Source organism: Coenobita brevimanus, chromosome 94 (assembly GCF_032717465.1).
Source record: "Coenobita brevimanus isolate Jiangsu-jjx chromosome 94, ASM3271746v2, whole genome shotgun sequence".
Lineage (NCBI taxonomy): Eukaryota > Metazoa > Arthropoda > Malacostraca > Decapoda > Coenobitidae > Coenobita > Coenobita brevimanus.
In genome coordinates, this window is record NC_137047.1 from 24,462,969 (window position 1) to 24,482,464 (window position 19,496).

General features: G+C 41.2%; 1 protein-coding gene across 1 annotated transcript in view; it reads right to left on the reverse strand.

Moving 5' to 3' along the window:
• The window catches only part of LOC145412803 (mitochondrial pyruvate carrier 2-like), a 42,326-nt gene that overhangs the window by 18,741 nt on the left and 4,089 nt on the right, over positions 1 to 19,496 (reverse strand). The window contains exons 2-4 of the mRNA XM_080282585.1: positions 9,927 to 9,967; positions 4,480 to 4,580; positions 1,564 to 1,659 (exon numbers count right to left, since the gene is read on the reverse strand). Of these exons, the coding sequence (XP_080138711.1) occupies positions 1,564 to 1,659; positions 4,480 to 4,580; positions 9,927 to 9,967 (238 nt within the window). The remainder of the gene's footprint in view (positions 1 to 1,563; positions 1,660 to 4,479; positions 4,581 to 9,926; positions 9,968 to 19,496) is intronic.

The window sequence follows — 19,496 nt, forward strand, 5'->3', positions numbered from 1 at the left end:
TCCCAGATATTCTCTAATGATAATTCCAGGTATACTTCATAATACAGTATCAGTTACTCACATTTCCAGGATCTATGAACTTTTAACAACAGGTTCCCTCTTCACAGGAGCATGATAGTTAACCTGTTTGGCAAAAGCTTACCCCTTAACCACTTTGCCTTGAGTTTATCTCCCCATCAATAGCATATAAGAGTTGTAGGAGGAGAAGCAAGAAAGCTTTAAACTGCCCTCTGCTATCCCCATAGTAAAGCGGTGGCTTTTAAAGTCCTGCATACAGCCTTGTATGCTCCTCTTGCCTAGAAATGATGTACAGGTTACGTCATTGTAGCAAATGGGATACGGGTCTGCCAGCGGAGAGGGTTCTCTGTCAACAACATGCTGTGTCACCATGCACATCCCAATCATTATAAATTATGTGAAAAACATTCAAAATGTACCAGAAAATCATACAGCAAAATAATTTTCTGACAAACACGCTCATACAGTTCAAGTTAACACATTTACATTTCCAAGATGCACTCTGCTGACACACAGCATATCTCACTGGCACTCTAAATCATCCACAAACTACAGTACTGTACAGTGATTTCATGGTTATTGCTTACTTGGTCATAGCAGTTTTCGCTGTCACTGTTAGATGAAAATTTGCACTCCTAATGTTATTGCCTATTTTTTGGCTAACAAACTTCAATTTTCAAACACCAGAGCTGGCTTCTGCGGACAATGATGGTGCAAAATCTGTGGTTTCTGATGGCTCTGAGGGATTCAAAGATGGGGCCCTACTTGTAGAGTTAATCCCAGATGGGGGCAATTACTAACTCTCCACACCCTCACCTCTGAACCCATTACTTCAAGCCCATCTCAGGTTTCTCTATGGTATGTGTGTCTTCCTTAGTGTGCCCTTTTCATCCCTCTATCCATCCATTCATCCATCATCCAATCCTACGCTGCCCCATGAGGAGTGTAGGAACCCGGGGCTAGGCAAGTTGGTCCTGACATTTAAGATAAGAGTGATCAGCTTCACTCATCCCTGAGTGACATTACATGAGCAATAAACCCCAACCATCCCTTGGATATAAACCTTCACCAGCTCAATCTGATTTGGGTGACATAATTTCCCACTAAATCACCAGGCACCAAAATTTGGTTATTTGGTTTCAACCCAGCATAGTAAATGGTTTCCTGGTGCACAGGAAACCATCTGGCTTGTCACTCAGTGTAGAGTCACCCATAGGCAGAAGGATGAGGAAAGAATGAAGGAGAGAAAGACAGAAGAGGATGGATGGAAAGATGGATGGAGGAGTTTCATCATTTCCTATCAACACTACCATGCCTGTGTATGTTTCTGACACTTACCATAAATATTTAGCTTGTCTAAACTGTTGTACAAGGGAAAATTTGGGTTAACAAGAGGGGTGCCCAGTGCTAATTAGGACAAATCCCATTGGTTTTATGCTTTCGTTATTACCCAATTTTGTTACCACGCACTAGGTGCAATACCAATTAGTGATGACTATGGGCTCACTGTACATTTACAAATACCCAACCTCAATAAAAACTTACAAGAAGATCCGGACAAGCTGATATATTCCCGTCATGGCTACAAAGACGTTGACACTGAACAAGTTCCAGTTTCTTGGGGTGATCACCAAAGAATACCTGGGGAGAGAATAAGTGATGACGATGAAGAGAACTGCACTACTGTATACTGTGGTCACTTAAACTATGTAAAAAAAAAAAAAAAAAAAAAAAATACTAATCAGAAATTATTACATCTGCAATTCTGCATATGACTGTCTTTTGTAAGCAAAACAAAATAACCTGGACACTGCTAGAATAAACTAAAGAAGTTCATCACTGAATTGAACAAGTTAATACATTTATATGTTCCCAAAAACTCTAACTTTCCCAGATTCCTTGTTTACTAGTGCATATTCAAATAAATGATTATCAAGCCCTATCTTACTGCACCAAACTAGTTTTGCATTAACACATTTATGGTATGTATATGCTCTACCACACGATAAAGCCCATCCATCATCTCATGCTAAAATATCACCAACATATTAATATCCAGTAACCTCAATACAAATTTCACGCAGAAGGATATTGGCAACAGTATTTAATGCCTGCCACCACGGCTACACATCATCTAATTCCACTTTTACAATTAATGGCCACTTTTCTTTCTGTTATCCGGTGTTTAATTTAACTGAAAATTTCTTACATTATCCTGTAAAAGGTAGCTTATTACTGTAAACTTATAAAAATAGGGATTGTAGCAACATGCAGTGCTTGGCTGTTTCACATGACCCAATTTTTCCCATTAATCTGTGCAGTGTGAGCCACAGCTTCAGCTGTGTTAACAGGAAAGTGTAAGCAACAGCCCTGGCTGAACCCTTGACTAAAGCACATTGAGTTTTACACCACACAGCTGGGAAAACATGTACAGCAGTGTTACCTCATAGCAGCTGCCCAATGCTCTTTACACCATCAACCACCAGCATTCTAGTTTCATGCTTGATGTCATGGAAGGTGGCAACAAGCCATCCTTGTGTAATGCTATCATCAAATGACATCACAATTACTCCCTACTCACCTATGCAGTCTTTATCACCTAAACATACACTGATATAATTAATTTTTCTACAGTGTTAGAAGCCTTGAATGTATACTGTATCACTAACTGCAATTATATATAACATGATTACAGAAATGTTTTTATTTGGCCATTCTTCTTCATGAAGTGGGGGTCCTAAGGCAGGTAACTGCACCATCTGCAGGATAAGCCATTCCTTATTTTTTGCAGTTGTGATTTTGCTGCTTTTGGTTATTCACAGTTTAGTGAACTCTCTCAAAATGCACTAGTTTAAGGTGTATTCTGCCTAGTTTTAATAAAATCTGTTGGTAATAACCTAAAAATACACTTTAACCCAAGGCGTCCCGTTGACATATGGATACGTCACCACGTTTTGTCACAATGACACCCGATAACGTATCCATACGTTTTGCAATTGCGAGGTCCGTCATTTGCACATTTTTCAACTTTCATGGGTGATTTTTGGTAGGCATATGTGGGAGACCTTCCTCTATCCAACGCCAGGTGGGGATACTGCCTGGCCCCACCTGACCCCGCATGCCATTCTCGGCAACTCGCCTGTTAGCAGTGACCTGGCCAGTAAAGACATGTCGCACCACGGTCTCTTAAATGAGGAAATTCAAGGTGAAAGAGATTCCCGAGGTGGAGGACAAAGGAAGAAACAAGCACAAGTGATGAGGCGGTAACATTACAAAGGAAGGTGCCATATGTTGATGTGTTTGGTGAGTGAACAACGCTTATATCCCCTATATTATTGTGTGAAAACCAATATACTCTTGCACTACATATAAATTCATACCAAATAAATAAATATTTACCTATTATGAGTGGTTTGGAATCGTTACCCCTCCCATAGAAAACATCTCTGGAGCCTGGCCTGAGAGAACATGGTACCAAGGTGAGGGTACTGTTACGTGAATCGGCATTTCTAAACTCAACTGAGCATTTTCTCTCTGAATTTTCGATGTGTCTCATAAAATGCGGAGGTTTTAGCCAAAAAAAATTAAAAATCAAATAAAAAAATTAAAAATCTGCCGGGATTGGGGGGGGTCACTGGTGAAAAATTTGCCGGGATGTGGCAGGTTATAACAAGTAGACTCTGGCGAGTTTTAGTGAGATGCTGTGTATGGTTAGGCTATGGTAACTGGGAAATGTACTGTAGAGATAATGTGTTGGAGTTACAATCCTGAACATGAACATGTAGCTACCTAACATCCACTTATTTGATGTACTCTGGTGACTCTGCATTAAGTGAAACGAGAAATGGTCTCCTGTAACCCCTAACAACATTTACTGCACTAGGTGGTAACCAAACAGCCAACAAATGGACATGCAATGGCTTAGTGAGTTGAGGTACATCAACTGAATGTGGCCCTTATTGGTCTTAGTTTGAGTGATGATTGAAGCTCTTTGCTCACATAATTCAGTTAAGGGGCAAACTAGTCATCCTTCCCTTGAAGGTCTGTAATGAGTAGTCCAGCCCTGGGCCCCTTTAGTCCTGATATGAAGGAATAGTAAAGGAATGGATGGATTAATGAATACTTTGGACAGATGGGGAAAGATCTACTGATATTTCATTTCTTATTATTCTCATATCGATTAGCTAATACATATTTGTATGCTGAGAGGTAGCTATACTTCTAAGTTGAAAGGCTAAGTATACTACTCTGCCAATGATTCTTTTTGATGTGATCCACTAAGAAGGAAAGTTACAAGCATTCCCCAATTGTGAAGTACAAGCAGTGTAGCAGTAGGCAAGCTTTCATCCCCAATTGTACATGGTGCATCCTCTCACCTGGACCAAATGGTGCCCATGGCTGCCAGGGCTGGGAACAGTAGGCAAATTTTCATCCCTGACTGTACATGGATGAACCTCTTACCTGGACCAAATGGTTCCTGTGGCTGCTAGGGCTGATGACTGTGAGGCAGACAGTTTCTCAGCTGGCCTCGTTACATCTCCCAGCCCAGCAATCACCAACCCCTGCATGTATAAATACACTATTAATGTTATATCACTTAAAATATTACAATAACTTTACTGAGTAGTAACTCTGATTGTTGTGGAAGCAAAGAAAGTCAAAATGGGGAAAGCCCCAGGAACTGATGGAGTGTGTGGTGAAATGCTGAAACATGGGGGAGAGATAGTAGTAGAATGGATGTGGAAGATGTGCAGACTGGCCTAGGAGGAAGGTAGAGTCCTGGAGGATTGGAAGTCAGGAGTAATTATTCCCTTGTACAAAGGAAAAGGGGAAAATGAAGTGTGTGGTAATCATAGGGGCATTTGTCTTCTTAGTGTAACGGGAAAAATATATGGTAGGATACTTATTGACAGAGTTACAGAAATAACAGAGGAATTAGTTGGCGAACAACAGGAAGGTTTCAGGAATGGAAGAGGTTGTGTAGATCAGATACGCATTCTTTGATCTTTAATGGAAAAGTTTCTAGAGAAGGGAAAGAAGCTGTATGCAGCCTTCATGGATCAGGAGAAAGCATATGACAGGGTGGATAGACTAGGACTGTGGAAAGTATTAAGAATATATGGAGTAGATGGGAAGCTGCTAAATGCTGTGAAGAGTATGTATGAGGGTGCTAATGCTGCAGTGCATGTGGATGGAGAACCAAGTGTATTTTTCTATTTGAAGGTTAGACTGAAACAGGGATGTGTCATGTCTCCATGGTTGTTCACTCTGTATATGGATGAGGTTATAAAAGAGATACAATGTAGGGCAGTGGATGTTGGAGAAGTCCTAATGAGAGAGGGCAGTGTCTGAAAACTCCCTGTACTGTTGGCTGCAGATAATACTGTGTTGTTAAGTGAAGTTGAAGGAGAGCTGCAAGGCTTGGTGGATGAGTCTGGGAGAGCGTGTAAGAAAAGGAATCTAAAGGTGAATGTAGGGAAGAGTAAAGTTATGGTCTTTGAGAGAAATGAAGTCAGTGAATGTACAGTGTGGTTGGATGAGGAGGAACTGGAAAGTGTGAGTGCATTTAAGTACTTGGGTAGTGTGATGAGTAAGGATGGAAGTTTGAAGAGTGCAACAAGGAAGAAAGGTTGCTGATTCCTTGAAAACAGTGATAGAAACAGGGAAGCGAGCATGGAAGTGAAAAAGTTATTACATGACAGGATTGTGATACCAACTCTAACGTATGAAAGTGAAGCTTGGGCCTTGTTGGAGGGACAGAAGTCAAGAGTGAGAGCAGTGGAAACGAGTTATTCGAGGGGAACCTATGGAGTCACATGGAGAGATGGACTGACAAATAAGGATGTGAAGGAGCATTGTGGCGAGGATGTGAATGTGATAGGAAGCATTACGAGAAACACACTGAGGTGGTTTGGCCATGTGGAGAGGATGGAGAGTGAGAGACTGATGAGGAGAGTGTATGTGAGAGAGGTGGAGAGGGAGGGGGAGGCCAAGGATGAGATGGAGGGATGGAATGGAGAGGTTTATGAGAGAGGGGGGTGTGAATTGGGAGCAGGGGAGTGAAATGGCAGGGGACGGCAACAAGGAAGCGATTTGTCTGTGGCCACCCCTTACGGGATTAAGGCGTCTGGCAATAAATAGATAGACAGAACTCTGATAATATATCTACTATTAATTTAATGAGAATTAGCTGTCATGTCAACTGCTAAGGTAGTTAGTTATGTATGACATAAGGAATCTCAAATGGAAGGAATCCAGTAGGATTCATTCATTCATTTTCATTTCTCATCCAGTCCTATGGTGCCCCATAAGAAGTGTAGCAGCCCAGGGCTAGGCAAGTTGGTCCTGGCATTTAAGATGAGAGTGACCAGCCTCACTCATCCCTGAGTGGCATTACCTGGGCAATAAACCCCAATCACTCCCTGGATATAAACCTGCCCAGTCTCAATCCGATTGGAGCGCCTTAATTACCCACTAAATCACCAGACGCCACAGTTTGGTTATATGGTTGCGATCCAATGTAGTAAATGGTTTCCTGGTGTATAGGAAACCATTTGGCTTTTCACTCAGTGCAGAGTCACCTGTAAACAAAAGGAAGAGGAAAAAATGAAGGAAAGACAGAAGATGAAGGATGGAAAGAAGGAAGGAAGACGAGGAAAAGGCAATCACCCGAGAGCAGCACTATATCAAGTGAGTGGATGGTGAGTGTACCAACTACCACTAAAAAATCAAGTGGGAATATACCAAAAACTAACAAAATACTGAAACAAGGTAAACCCTAAAAATGAAAGTAACTTGGGCATCCAATCAATGATAACCTTACAAAATAAGAAAGCACAGTGTATGTTGGTGCTATTATCCACATATGAAAATTTTGGCACAATCATTTCAACCTCAGGTCCCACCTGAGAGATAGATTGATGTAGGATCCAAAAACAAAACAGAGAAAGACAAGACATGGGAGAATTAGCAAACAGCATGGGCAGTGAAATGAACCACACACCTTTCACAAATTATTCAAGGCTTCAAAATCCTGACTATTCATAAGCAACCATCTACAGATCTTTCATATTTTTCATTTTTAATATAAATGATTCTGCTGTTTATACAAAAAAAAAAAAGTATGGGGATCCTCTGTGCACACTTCATTCTAAGGTATTTTGATTCCTTGCAAATAACTAAACTTCCTCACATTTCAAGCCTCACTTTTTCTCACTTATTATGGCACTATGTCTACTATTACATCATGCTGGACAATCCAGCTATAATCAGATGGTAGACTTAGACGGTATGGTCATACAGCAAGTACTGATACTGATAGGGTGATGATGTTATACATGCGAGTTTAAAATTAAGACAAAGTATGAAAGGCCATGCACATGGACAGCTGTTGGCTGCGGTAAATGTATATGCATAATATTGAAGTAATAAAGCTAAGGAAGCAAAACAATGGATAAAATATGCATGGATATGGACACAAAATGAGTTTAGTAGCTGATAGAATGACTATCCCACAGGCTTTTGTGATGCACATCTAAAAAAAAAAAAAAGCCACTACAAAGAATATGTGAACTATTTCTGACTGTGAGGTGGAGTCAAGATGTGCAGGCCTGAATGATGTGTAGTCCATGTCACTGGGGAACTCTGTTGATTATTTTCCTACGTTTGTGCTCTCACCTTCTTGATTATGTATCCTACCATCTCATTTTTTATTGTGGGTCAAGTTAGGACAGCAGCAGCAGATGAACAATAATAATACTGTAATAATAATAATAATAATAATAATAATGTTAATAATAACTAAATGTCATGCATGCTCAGATGACTCCAAAGGGATTATACCCCCGAGCTAGTTCTGGATAGATCACACAGCCCTGCTAGGATTACAGGAGGGCACTACCCCTCCCAGCAAAGGAAGCTACCCAGATGCGGCACGAACTCTTCACCTCGCGATCTCAAGTTACACGCTCTACCACTAAGCCACCCCGCTCCCCAGATGACTGCAAAAGAAAACTGCACAACAGAGAAGAAGATGGCCTTGTTAAGCCTTTGAGGCTAAGGACATCATCGGCATCTTATTCTTGCTGCCACCATGCAATTATTATTTAGGTTTGGAGAGTTCTTTAGTACCAAACTGGTTAAAGATGGTTGTACCCAATCCTGCTTCCAATTCCAAAAGCCTCCTCTGAGCTGAGTAAAACTGCCCAGGTAAGACAAGAAGGAACTGAAAAAGACATCACAGTTGTTGCTATTGTTCCTCAATCCCAGTCCATCTGATCAAGCAGACCTGTCAAACACAGGTAGCAACTACCTATATGGAGTTGTTCTACAGATTCTCTACAGAGTTGATGTTGAGTCTGCATCTCAGAGTGGCATGTGCTGCATAGTGCTCCAATATGTGTTATGCTGTGGCCCATTCCACTGGCCAGGCAAGCGTCACCTGTGATCCTATCCAACCCACATCTAAGTTGGTAGTTGAGGCAGGCTGGGTGATGTCCTGCTATAAACCTAGCTAGGTGAACCTGATCATCTCTATTTATGGACACCTCTGATAGGTGGAATTCAGGGGGGGGGGGGATGTTGTAGAATGGTGTTTTGATCAAGGTGTTGTATTGGCCTCAGCATGAAGTATGTAGGTACTTCTTCATTGCTAGTGTTGGAATGTCTGGAGGTGGGATATTGTTGTAGGGGATTTGATAATACTCATCTGGTGACCATTGTATGTGCCTATGTTTGTTGTGTATGTTTGTCATGTAGTGACGGGGGTGCTTTGTACTGGCACAGGTTGCTGCAAAATTGGGTGCCCTTCACATCAAGGTAATCTCTGACAGGGAGGGTTTTAGTTTCCGAGGGTAAGCGGGCTGTCAAAGTGTTTTTGGTGCAGCGAGTGGTGATGCATAGGGCAATGTTCTGTATGATTTGTAAGATGTTATAAATGGTATTAGACAGGATGGATGCCCATGCAGGGGAGGCACAGGTTATCACTGATCTAATGTAATGCTTGTGGTGTAAGGTGATTTCCCCCCCCCCCCCAAAGTCTGGCATTGTACAGGTAGTTGTCCTCAGAGCAACAAGTCTGGAGGTACACAGCCTCGTTGTCACATACATGGGCCTTCAGGGTGGGTCCGGCATCATATGTCACTCCATGGACCTTAGTGGAAAGGGTGTGTGGCACACACACATTGTTAAGTGTTATGTGGGGAGGGTATCGGTATTTGTGTTTCTGGTAATATGTGAAGTGGTGGATTTGGCTGGGGCAATCATCTGTTGCCTCAACCCAGGTCTGCTGTGTGTTGAGGTGGTCCTGTTGCAGTATGCAAGCTGTGTCTGCAATGTGATTTGTGGTTGCTATGGTGATGTTAGCTGCACATGAGGCTATGTTTGTGGGTGGTTAGGGTGTGAGAATATCATGTATGTATATAGTATGTTGGAGAGTGAAGATGAGAGAACAGACCCTGGTGGAACTCCGCTGAGGAAGTTTATTGTTCACAATGACTTGCCCTGGAATGTAACACGTGCTTGTCTACCACATAAATAGGTGGCAAGCCAGTGTATGTTGTTGTTCTCCAAGTTTGTGTTGTATACAGTATCTTGGTGATCAGTTTGCATCATGGGATAGACTGAGGGCTTTACTAATATCTACTGTTATGAGAAATGTCCACTCTGCAGGTGTTGCAGAGTTGATGCCATCTGATGCTTGTATGGGATTAGTCAGTAAGGTGTTTGTAAAGTGTAGTGCTCTGAATCTGTGTTGTGAAGGAGCAACGGGAACATGGGGTGTGATTTTATTGAGAATGAGGCATTCAGTTATTTTGGATGGTGTGCAAAGTAGTGTTGTGGGTCTGCATGAAGAAGGAAGTGTAGGATCTTAAACAAGTGTATTCTGTACAGTACAGGAGAGTACTTACCCACTTAAAACAGGGAGCCCAGAAGAACACTGTTTTAGGGCCTGTGTGAATATAAGACAAAGTATCAGTAGCTGTTAGATAACAGACCCTAGTTATGACACATCAAGTGACAAAAATATCCAAAAATACCAAGAAACTTACTTTTTTTTTTTTAAGGCAAGCAAGAAGGAACCAAAGGCCAGAGGCCTGCAAATTGCTCCCTCCAAGAAAAAAACAAGATAAAAGAGAGCCAAATTCAAGATCCATTCATTTCGAGATGCCTGGACACACTGTGTTTGAAAGACCGTACTTATGCCCACAAAACAAACTATTACTTGTGAAAAAGGCAGTCAGGTACTGTACTGTACTGTACATACATTATTACAATTATGCAGCTACTGTAGGGAGTGTTTGTCCTCATTATCTCCACCAAGGAGGCTACGTTTTACCCAGTACTGGTTTGTCTGTCTGTCTGTCTGCCTGTTAGCTGGATTACTCAAAAAGTTATGAATGGATTTTGATGAAATTTTGTGCATGGGCAGGCCATGGTCCAAGGAATATATTACTAAATTTTGGGCTGGATCCGGATCTGGAGTATCTAACAAAGTACAGTATCTCCAAAAGTTCTCCATGAATTTCAATGAAACTTTGTGAAAAGGTGCACCAGCGACCAAGAAAGTATTGATTAAATTTTGGGGTGGATCCAGATGCTATATCCATGGATCCAGATCTGGGAATACTAAAAAAGTTACAGATGGATTCTGATTAAATTTTGTGGAAGGGCGAGCCATGCGGCAAGGGAGAAATTATTAAATTTGGGGGAGGATCCAGAATATCTCACATAATATCTCAAAAAGTTCTTACTGAATTTCAATGAAATGTTGTGGAAAGGTGGGCAATGGACCAGGAAAAAACTGATTAAATTTGGGGGTGGATCCATATCCACATCTGGATCATATACCCATGGATCCGGATCCATTTTAGTGGCAATGGCATTGGCGAAAGTAAGCACTCTCTGAGCGCTTTCTTGTACAGCTGTGTCACTTACAATACTGTAGTTATTTCATAATCAAATAAGCTGTTGATGAAACCACATCTGTTCCACCTAAGTTGCTCACAGTTCAAGGCACAGTTTTGAAGTCTCTCTCTCTCTCTCTCCCACACACACACACACACACACACACACAAAATGTTATTTAGCCTTCTGCCATGGACCATAAGTAAGGTAGTGCTCACTTAAAGTAGTTTCACTTAAGGTAGTATTTTGCATTATACTTTAAGTGAGGCTTGCTAATACTTAACACTGTTGAATCTGATACAATAAGCATTTAATCATTTAATACCAAGTTGGATTCAGAACTATATAAAAATTCCTCATCAGAGTAAAATAGTTACGATACAAAAAGAGATTCACCATAAGAGTTGCAATGATATAAATCAATGTTCAGTAGGCTACCAGAGGATGTAACCATTAAGGGCAATTAAAAGACCAAGTGACTGAAAAGCCTCTGACGTCTCAACACTGCAATACTGTACAACACTCCACTACTTATACTATACAGTATACTGACAGTTCAAAATTTATGCTATGCACTGATTCCATAAGAAATGGAAGAAAAACATGAAAAATTCTGCTGGCATTCCCATAAAGATACAGTACCCAACTGTTATATGACAAAACATTGAGTTGGAATTTGAACAGATATTTCTAAAGTTATGCAGCATGTAAATGCCCAACAGTACCTAGGCTTGGTACTGTAGCTATGATACAGTAGTGGCTGACTGAGGAGAGGATGGGAAATAATCTTGTGGACTTTTTTTTTTTTTTTTTTTTTTTAAATAACAGAACAGAAGGAAAAACAAATGAATAAAAAAAATAAATAATAATCCATATGCCATATTACTGGTGTCCTCCATTCATAGAAAAATCTGTAACAGTTGGATATGAACAGCTGTAGGTTGAAGTTTTGGGGGGAGACAACTCTGGGGAAGTGAGTTCCAAAGAGATGCAGTTTGGGGAATATTAGATTTCAGATAGGCAGAGGTTCCGCAATATGGCAGTGAGACAGTCCAGTCATGAGCGCTACCAGATGCCCGTGTAGCACAGGGGAAGGCATGGAGAGGTGGCAAAATGGATGAAACTTCATCTGAGCATTTCCCATAAAAGTGTCTGTAAAATAATGCAATGGAGCCAACATGCCTTCTTACCTGTAGGGGAGGTACAGTAATTTACTTGTAACAGCAGAGTTATTAATAAGTCTACCAGCTTTGTTCTGAATTTTATCTAGTTGCTTTAGTGCAACCTCCCCAAATCCACTCCACAAGGATGAGCAATACTTCAGCTGACAGCACACATGACTCTTGTAAACTATAGCCAACTGCTCGTCAATAAAGAAGATACGAACTCTGTACAATAATCCAAGTTTCTCTGAGACGGATTTAGCAAGTGATCTGGCATGAGAGATCCAGCTGAGGTCACTGTTAAGCGAAACACTGAGAATTTCAATATTTTTGGAGACACGAATATTAGTACTGTAACACTGAAGGTAATATAGGAATCTGGCAATATCTGTCCACTAATAAATAGTAGATACAGTATTGGAAAAAGTTCAGATGTCACTTTCATCGGAATTTCGCTTTTTTCGGAATGGCTTGGGCCCCAATTAGTCCGTTATAGTAAGGTCTTACTGTACTGTGTTTACATAATTTAGTTTATAGTGAAAAATCTAGTAGTAGGTGGGGGCGCTCAACATCCACTCACTCGATGTACTGCTCCTCTCGGGTGTCTGCCCTTTCCTCTCTTCCATCCTTCTTTCCTTCCATCCTTCTCTGTCTTTCTCTCCTTCATTCTTTCCTTGTCCTTCTGCCCACAGGTGACGTTACACTCCCTCTTCTGTCTTTCTTTTCTTCATTCTTTCCATTTCCTTCTGCCTGTGGGTGACTCTACACTGAGTGACAAGCCAAATGGTTTCCTGTACACCAGGAAACCATTTACTATGCTGGGTGGTAACCATATAACCAAATTTTGGCACCTGGTGGTTTAGCGGGTAATTATTGCGCCCGAGTCAGATTGAGCCGGTGAAGGTTTATATCTAAGGGATGGTTGGGGTTGATTGCTCATGTAATGCCACTCAGGGATGAGTGAGGCTGGTCACTCTCATCTTAAATGTTGAGACCAACTGCCTAGCCCCGGGCTCCTACGCTCCTCTTGGGGCAATGTAGGATTGGATGATGGATGGATGGATGGTGAAAAATCAAAATTAGTTGAAGTGTAGTTCAAAACAATGTCAACTGCTAATTCAGATTTGATATAACAACAGGTGCCACCCTTGTTACAGAAGTTTGTGAGGAGATGGTAACCAGGAAAAGAAAATAGAGATATTTCAGTAAAGGGTGAGATCTGGGATTCTGTGACAAACAGGGCTAGAGGAGATAATGACTGAAGAAAAAAATGAACTGAATTCAAACTGGTACTAAGACCACAGATACTGGTGAAGTACAGGGCCGAACCTGAGCTTCTTCACTGATCAGCATGAACTGTGTTTGCACTAGTCGCTGTTGGCACAGTCGCTTGATAGCGACCGGGAGGACCCTGTGCCGTCAGCCCTACCCTGCCGGTGGTGGCAATCTGAGATACCACCGGACTTGTAAAAGAAGGTTAATATGGGCAACTTATAACAATTACAACACACTCCTGTCAAGGTACATCACCTGTAAATCAAGAATCTGTCCAGGCTGATCCAATGAAAAAGAGATTTATCAATTAAGTACTGTAACTTTTTCTTTCTTAATAATACAATGCCAACTGCTCATCCATAAAAATACAAATAAACACACAAAATTTATCATTCACTCATTCATCATCCAATTCTATGTTGCCCCAGGAGGAGCGTAGGAGCCCAGGGCTAGGCAAGTTGGTCCTGACATTTAAGATGAGAGTGACCAGCCTCAATCATCCCTGAGTGGCATTACATGAGCAATAAACCCCAACCATCCCTTGGATATAAACCTACACAGGCTCAATCTGATTGGAGTGCCATAATTACCCACTAAACCACCCGGTGCCAAAATTTGGTTATATGGTTACCACCCAGCATAGTAAATGGTTACCTGGTGTGCAGGAAACCCATTTGGCTTGTCACTCTTGTAGAGTCAAAAGTTATCATAGGAATATAAAAATGTCACATCCCATTATGTCCCATTCGGAGCACTAAGGTCCGAGGCTAAGCTACTGTTAGTTCAGAACATATAAGGGTATGAGACCTATCCATGCCCCTGGTAGCATCTACATGACAGGAAACTCTTGGTCACCTCATGGACTCAAACCATGGCACTTAGGCTACTGTGTACCCCAACCCAAACACACTACCGATCATGCAACCAGGTCCAATCGGTAGATACCTAGTTATCCCTTTCATTGTCAGAGGTTTCTGATTAGATGATGGATGGATGGATTGGTGGACGGAATGAAATTCTCTGGTGTAAGCAAGAACAAAATAATAGAATGCACTGATGGTGGCTCAATGGCTACCAAGATAAATGAGCCACTGCTTTCCAAGAACAGATCACTGACCAACAGGCTGTTAGCTAGAGAGTCTGTAGGAATTTATTTCATCCATGGGTAGGGTGGACGATGAAGAAAGAGACTGACTAGAAGAGTGTTTTTAAGCAAGGTGAAGGGAGATGGGGAGGGGAAGACCAAGGACGAGATGGAGAGATGCAGAGAAATGAGAGAGAGTGAGGGGGAGGAAAGACAGCCAAATGGCAGAGGACAGGGCAACGTGGAGGCGATCTGCTTTTGGCTACCACTTACAGGGTTACGGGGCCTGATATCAGGTAGATAGACAGATAGATAGACAGACATAGACAGAAAGAAAATTGCAAGGAACTGAGGGAGATTAAACACTTCAAATTGGAGGTCATCATATTTATTTTATTCTTGCCACTACCAGATGATGATGTTCAGATATTAAGAACACCTTAGTACTGTACTGAAGCAGTTAATGAAGACAATATACCCCGCCAGTTCACAAAGCCTCTCCTAACATGATTAAAGCCTCTAAAAATTGAAGTAATTAAATATGGCCTATAACATCTGACCAATGCGATTACGGTTTAGCTATTTATACAGTAGTTCTACACTGGAAGGTGGAAGTCTTCATGGTGCACTTCGTGAAAATTATGAATAGTTTAAAAAGTAATAACAGCTGGAGTAAAAAAAACTACATACTGTCATCAGAAACTTCATCATGGGTGAAATGGTAACATGAAAATGTCAACCTGTAGTGTCAATCTCAAAACTGATCAAAAACATAAAAAATAGATATCAACTGAAAGCTTAAATATTGAATTTTATGAGTCTGGACAAAAAAAGTTTCTAAACTGTCCACTGAGAGCGAGGTATTAAAAAAATGTTGTACCATGTCAGTGAAGAAAAATTTATGCTTAAATTAATGATTTTCCTAACATCACTGACTTGAGTATGTACTTGTCTGGAATGTTGTCATTGGTTTTTATTGAAATGGCATCTATCCGAGTTGTAACTGTCACTACAGTTGTTTACATATACTTTGGGGTGAGACTGTGGCACAACCTTGCAGTGGAAGTACTTCAGGAGAAACGCGTGTGACGTTCTTTTAACATTTTTCCCATACACAATTTACGAATTGGAGAACACTAACATACCTTTATATTATAAATAGGCATCATAGTACCTTATTAACGTAGCCCTGTGATATCTTGTAAGCGACTCTGGTGAGCCATATGCTCCATCACACGTTACATGCATCGTGTGAGGAACATTACCAGAAAAAGAAGTGATGTTCCTCACAAACAGCTTTAAACATGAAATCACTGCAGTTACACTGAATTCAGGGAGAAATGGGTGAGTATGGTGGGAGGGCTGGATGGATTGATGTCATGGATGGCACTGTTGGGTGAGCAGGGTGGATGATCGAGGTTGGCAGGCAAGATGCGTCATCGGAATGTGTTGGTCGCCAGAGTGGCTGAGAAGATTGTGTGGCCTAGGTGCTCTGCATGGGTGATTGGGTTGGTGAGTTGGGTGAGTGGTTGGGTTGGTGGGTTGGGTGGGTGGGAGGGTTCAGGGTGAGTAGATATGTTGGGTGGCAGTGTTAGGTGAGCTTGGTGGGTGGCATTTATGGGTGGGGAGGGTGGACAGCCGAGATCGGTGTGCTTGGTGGGTCGCACAGGTGGCTGGGAAGGGTGAGTGTTGGATGGATTGAGGGAGTAGGTGGATATATGGAAGGGCAGATATGTGGCTCCCCACATGACAAGGCAGGAACGGGACTTTTAGGGCTAGTAGTCATATAACTTGTCACTTAATCAGATTTTAGTACATCGTGTAGAAGACAAATAAATATTTGGAATAAAATTCTACACAGTGGGGCCATTCTATTGAAATCTGCTAAAGCCTCAATATTATTATTTCTCACTCAGCTGAAGGTGGAAGTATACTCGTAATAATACATGTAACAGCAGAATAAATTATACTAATATTACACGTAGTGAGAGACAGCGAAGCTTCAGATCTCCAATCCATCCGCCTAACAAATCAGTGGTTTTGTGGAGGTATGGTGAGGGAGTTAGGGGCTGGACATCTGCAATTAACCTGCTCTCTGGTGGGAGACTACCCTGTCCCATTATTAGTGTTCACTGCGGTACCAGTTCATTATACAACCAAGAAGTTGTCTCAACATTATAAACTGCAGTCACTGGGTCAGTGAATGAAGAGGATATGATGAAAGTTAATTACCTTAGAAAGGGGGACATTAACTTAAGAGGGTCATACCCATTTCAAATCCCTGACAACCCAGACAGGGATGAGATAGCAAGGGATATGGTTGTGCAGGCTTTCCCAACTCCTCGAGTATCAAGAATGGTACATACATTCAAAGGGGTGACCTTTTCCTCCTCAGTCAACTAGTCAATGTTGATATCATGTTGTTGATGTCACTTAAATATGTTGATGCCACTTATACAGGAATTGTCTTGTGGTTAGTTAGTTAATTCATTCATCACTTAATGTGCCCATGAGGTGCATAGGAGCCCAGGGTTAGGCAAGTTGGGCCTGACATTTATGATTAGAGTGACCAGCTTCACTCATCTCTGAGTGGCATTGCATGAGCAGTAAACCCCAACCACCCCTAGGATATAAACCTGCACGGGCTCAATTCGATTGGAGTGCCTTTATTGCCCACTAAACCACCAAGTGCCATAATTTGGTTATATGGTTACCATTCAGCATAGTACTGTAAATGCTTTCCTGGTGTACAGGAAACCACATGCCTTGTCACTCAGTGTAGACTCACCCGTAGAGACAAGGAAGAGGAAAGAATGAAGGAAGGAAAGGCAGAAAAGGAAAGATGGAAAGAAGGAAGGAAGGGAGGAAAGGGCAGGCACCCGAGAGCAGCACTACATCGAGTGAGTGGATGGTGAGTGCCCCCACCAATCACTTTCTGGTTAGTTTATTACGGTATGTAAATTTCACATCAGCACACATTTGTTTATGTTTGTGATACTTACAATTACTGTAACCGTAATAAGAGTTGATTGTATAATCATATTTCAATAAAAGTAGCATAAGTAACGTTTCTCGCTTTTTTGGTAATGTCTCATGGTCACATTTTCCTTAACAGCATTACAGTTATTAGCAATATTCAAATCTGCTGGGTATGGTTATGATCCTTAATACTGACATATTATTAATAAGAAACACTCCTTGACTGAACCAGTCAAATCAAAGACTTATTGAAATTACTTATGCCAACTACAAGAGGGGGTAGCATTGCGGTAACGTTCTTCACGCAACTTTGAAAATCTATATAACATCCAAATTAAAACATATTCACAATCTGACTGTGGTATGATGTAGGGCGACATGTTGGTAATATAGCTAGCTTGCAAAGACCATTTGTATACATTGCATACTTTTGCAGATATAACTGAAAGTAGTTCAATAACTTGTCTCCAAATGTAATGTTCCTCATGATGGAATGACAGTACTGTCATTAGCAAATGAAAAGCTGAATACCCGTAAAATTTCAAACAGCCTACATGTTATAAAATGATTAAAAGAAAGAAAGAAAAAAAAAAGGGTCACTTAGTACCCTTGTAAAATGTAACACTGAAGGCAAATCATGCAGCTGATATTTAAAAATACTGTGCTGTATATCTACCGGTATTTGCTAATAAAGTACACTAAATGGCAACAGTGCAATATGACTAGCAACCACTGTATTGGAATTATGATTTGGCATGTACTGCAGTTTATTGAAAATACTGTACAGTAGTGTATTGAACAAACACTACTATAACCCTTTCACTATGATGATGTCCTTTGTATTAATTTCTGCATTTCCCAGGCAACTTTATTCATATTATGAGAGAACTGTCTACAGAAAGGTTAAACATAGCTTTTATGAATTCCTTCACTATTAGCAAATTACACTAAGCTGAACAAATCTTCTGGTAACACCAAGTATAAACCACCAAAAGTTATCTTTGTGGCCTTATGAATGGGTTAGGGAGGTAAATTTTCAGAATTGAACCCAACTATAGTTGTGGCGTGCAAGTCTGAAGGTGTCACTATCATGCTTTGGCAACCTACCTGTCAACAGTGCATCTGATTTTGTGTATAATATCATACACACGTGATTCGTGTATATGTTCGTGCATGATATACAGTACTCTGGTCCGAGGCTTCTTGTTCATATTTTTAATTAGTTGTCTTCCGGGGAGGGACACTAACCCTCTGCCAACCCACTTGTTGTCACATAAGGAACACGTGTTAGCTGGTTATAAGGTTACCACCCAGCATTGTAAATGCTTTCCTGGTTTACAGGAAATCATTTGGCTTGCCACTCAATGTAGAGCTAGCCTAAAAACAGAGTACCACTACACTATGTGGATGGATGATGGGCACCTCCACCTACCACATTATAATCAGGTAAAATTATTCCCCTGTACAATGGAAAAGGGGAAAAAGAAGTGTGTGGTATCCGTACGGGCATCTGTCTTCTTAGTGTAACAGGAAAAGTATATGGTAGGATACTTACTGACTGAGTTTGGGAAATAACAAAGGAATTAGTTGGAGAAGAACAGGGAGGATTTAGGAAGGGAAGAGGCTGTGTATATCACATACAGTCACTACTCATTATACGCTGATTCGGTATATGATAATTCGCTACAACAATAACAGAAAAGTTCCACCCCAAAATCCGATTTGCGATGAATTTCCCGCTATAACGATACTGTCCTTGGAAAATTTTGTACTAAGTGTCAGGCACACGCAAGGCGACAGTTGCTTGTCTCAGGCAAGATGGTGGCCCCAGCATGCAGAGCATTGTTCTGGTTCAGTTGCAGTCCCGCCACCCTTTGAAAGCCCTGACTTTTCCACTCATTCACATGTGCACCCCTGTTATCGTCACCTCTCAGCTAAGCATTGTGCTACAGTAGGCCTATACATCGTGTAGCACCAGGCCAATGTTACACAAGTGTGACTGTTGTGTTGTTGCAACAATTTACTGTACGTGAGTAACGCTGCCTGTATTGGTGCAATAGTGTTTGTTTTGG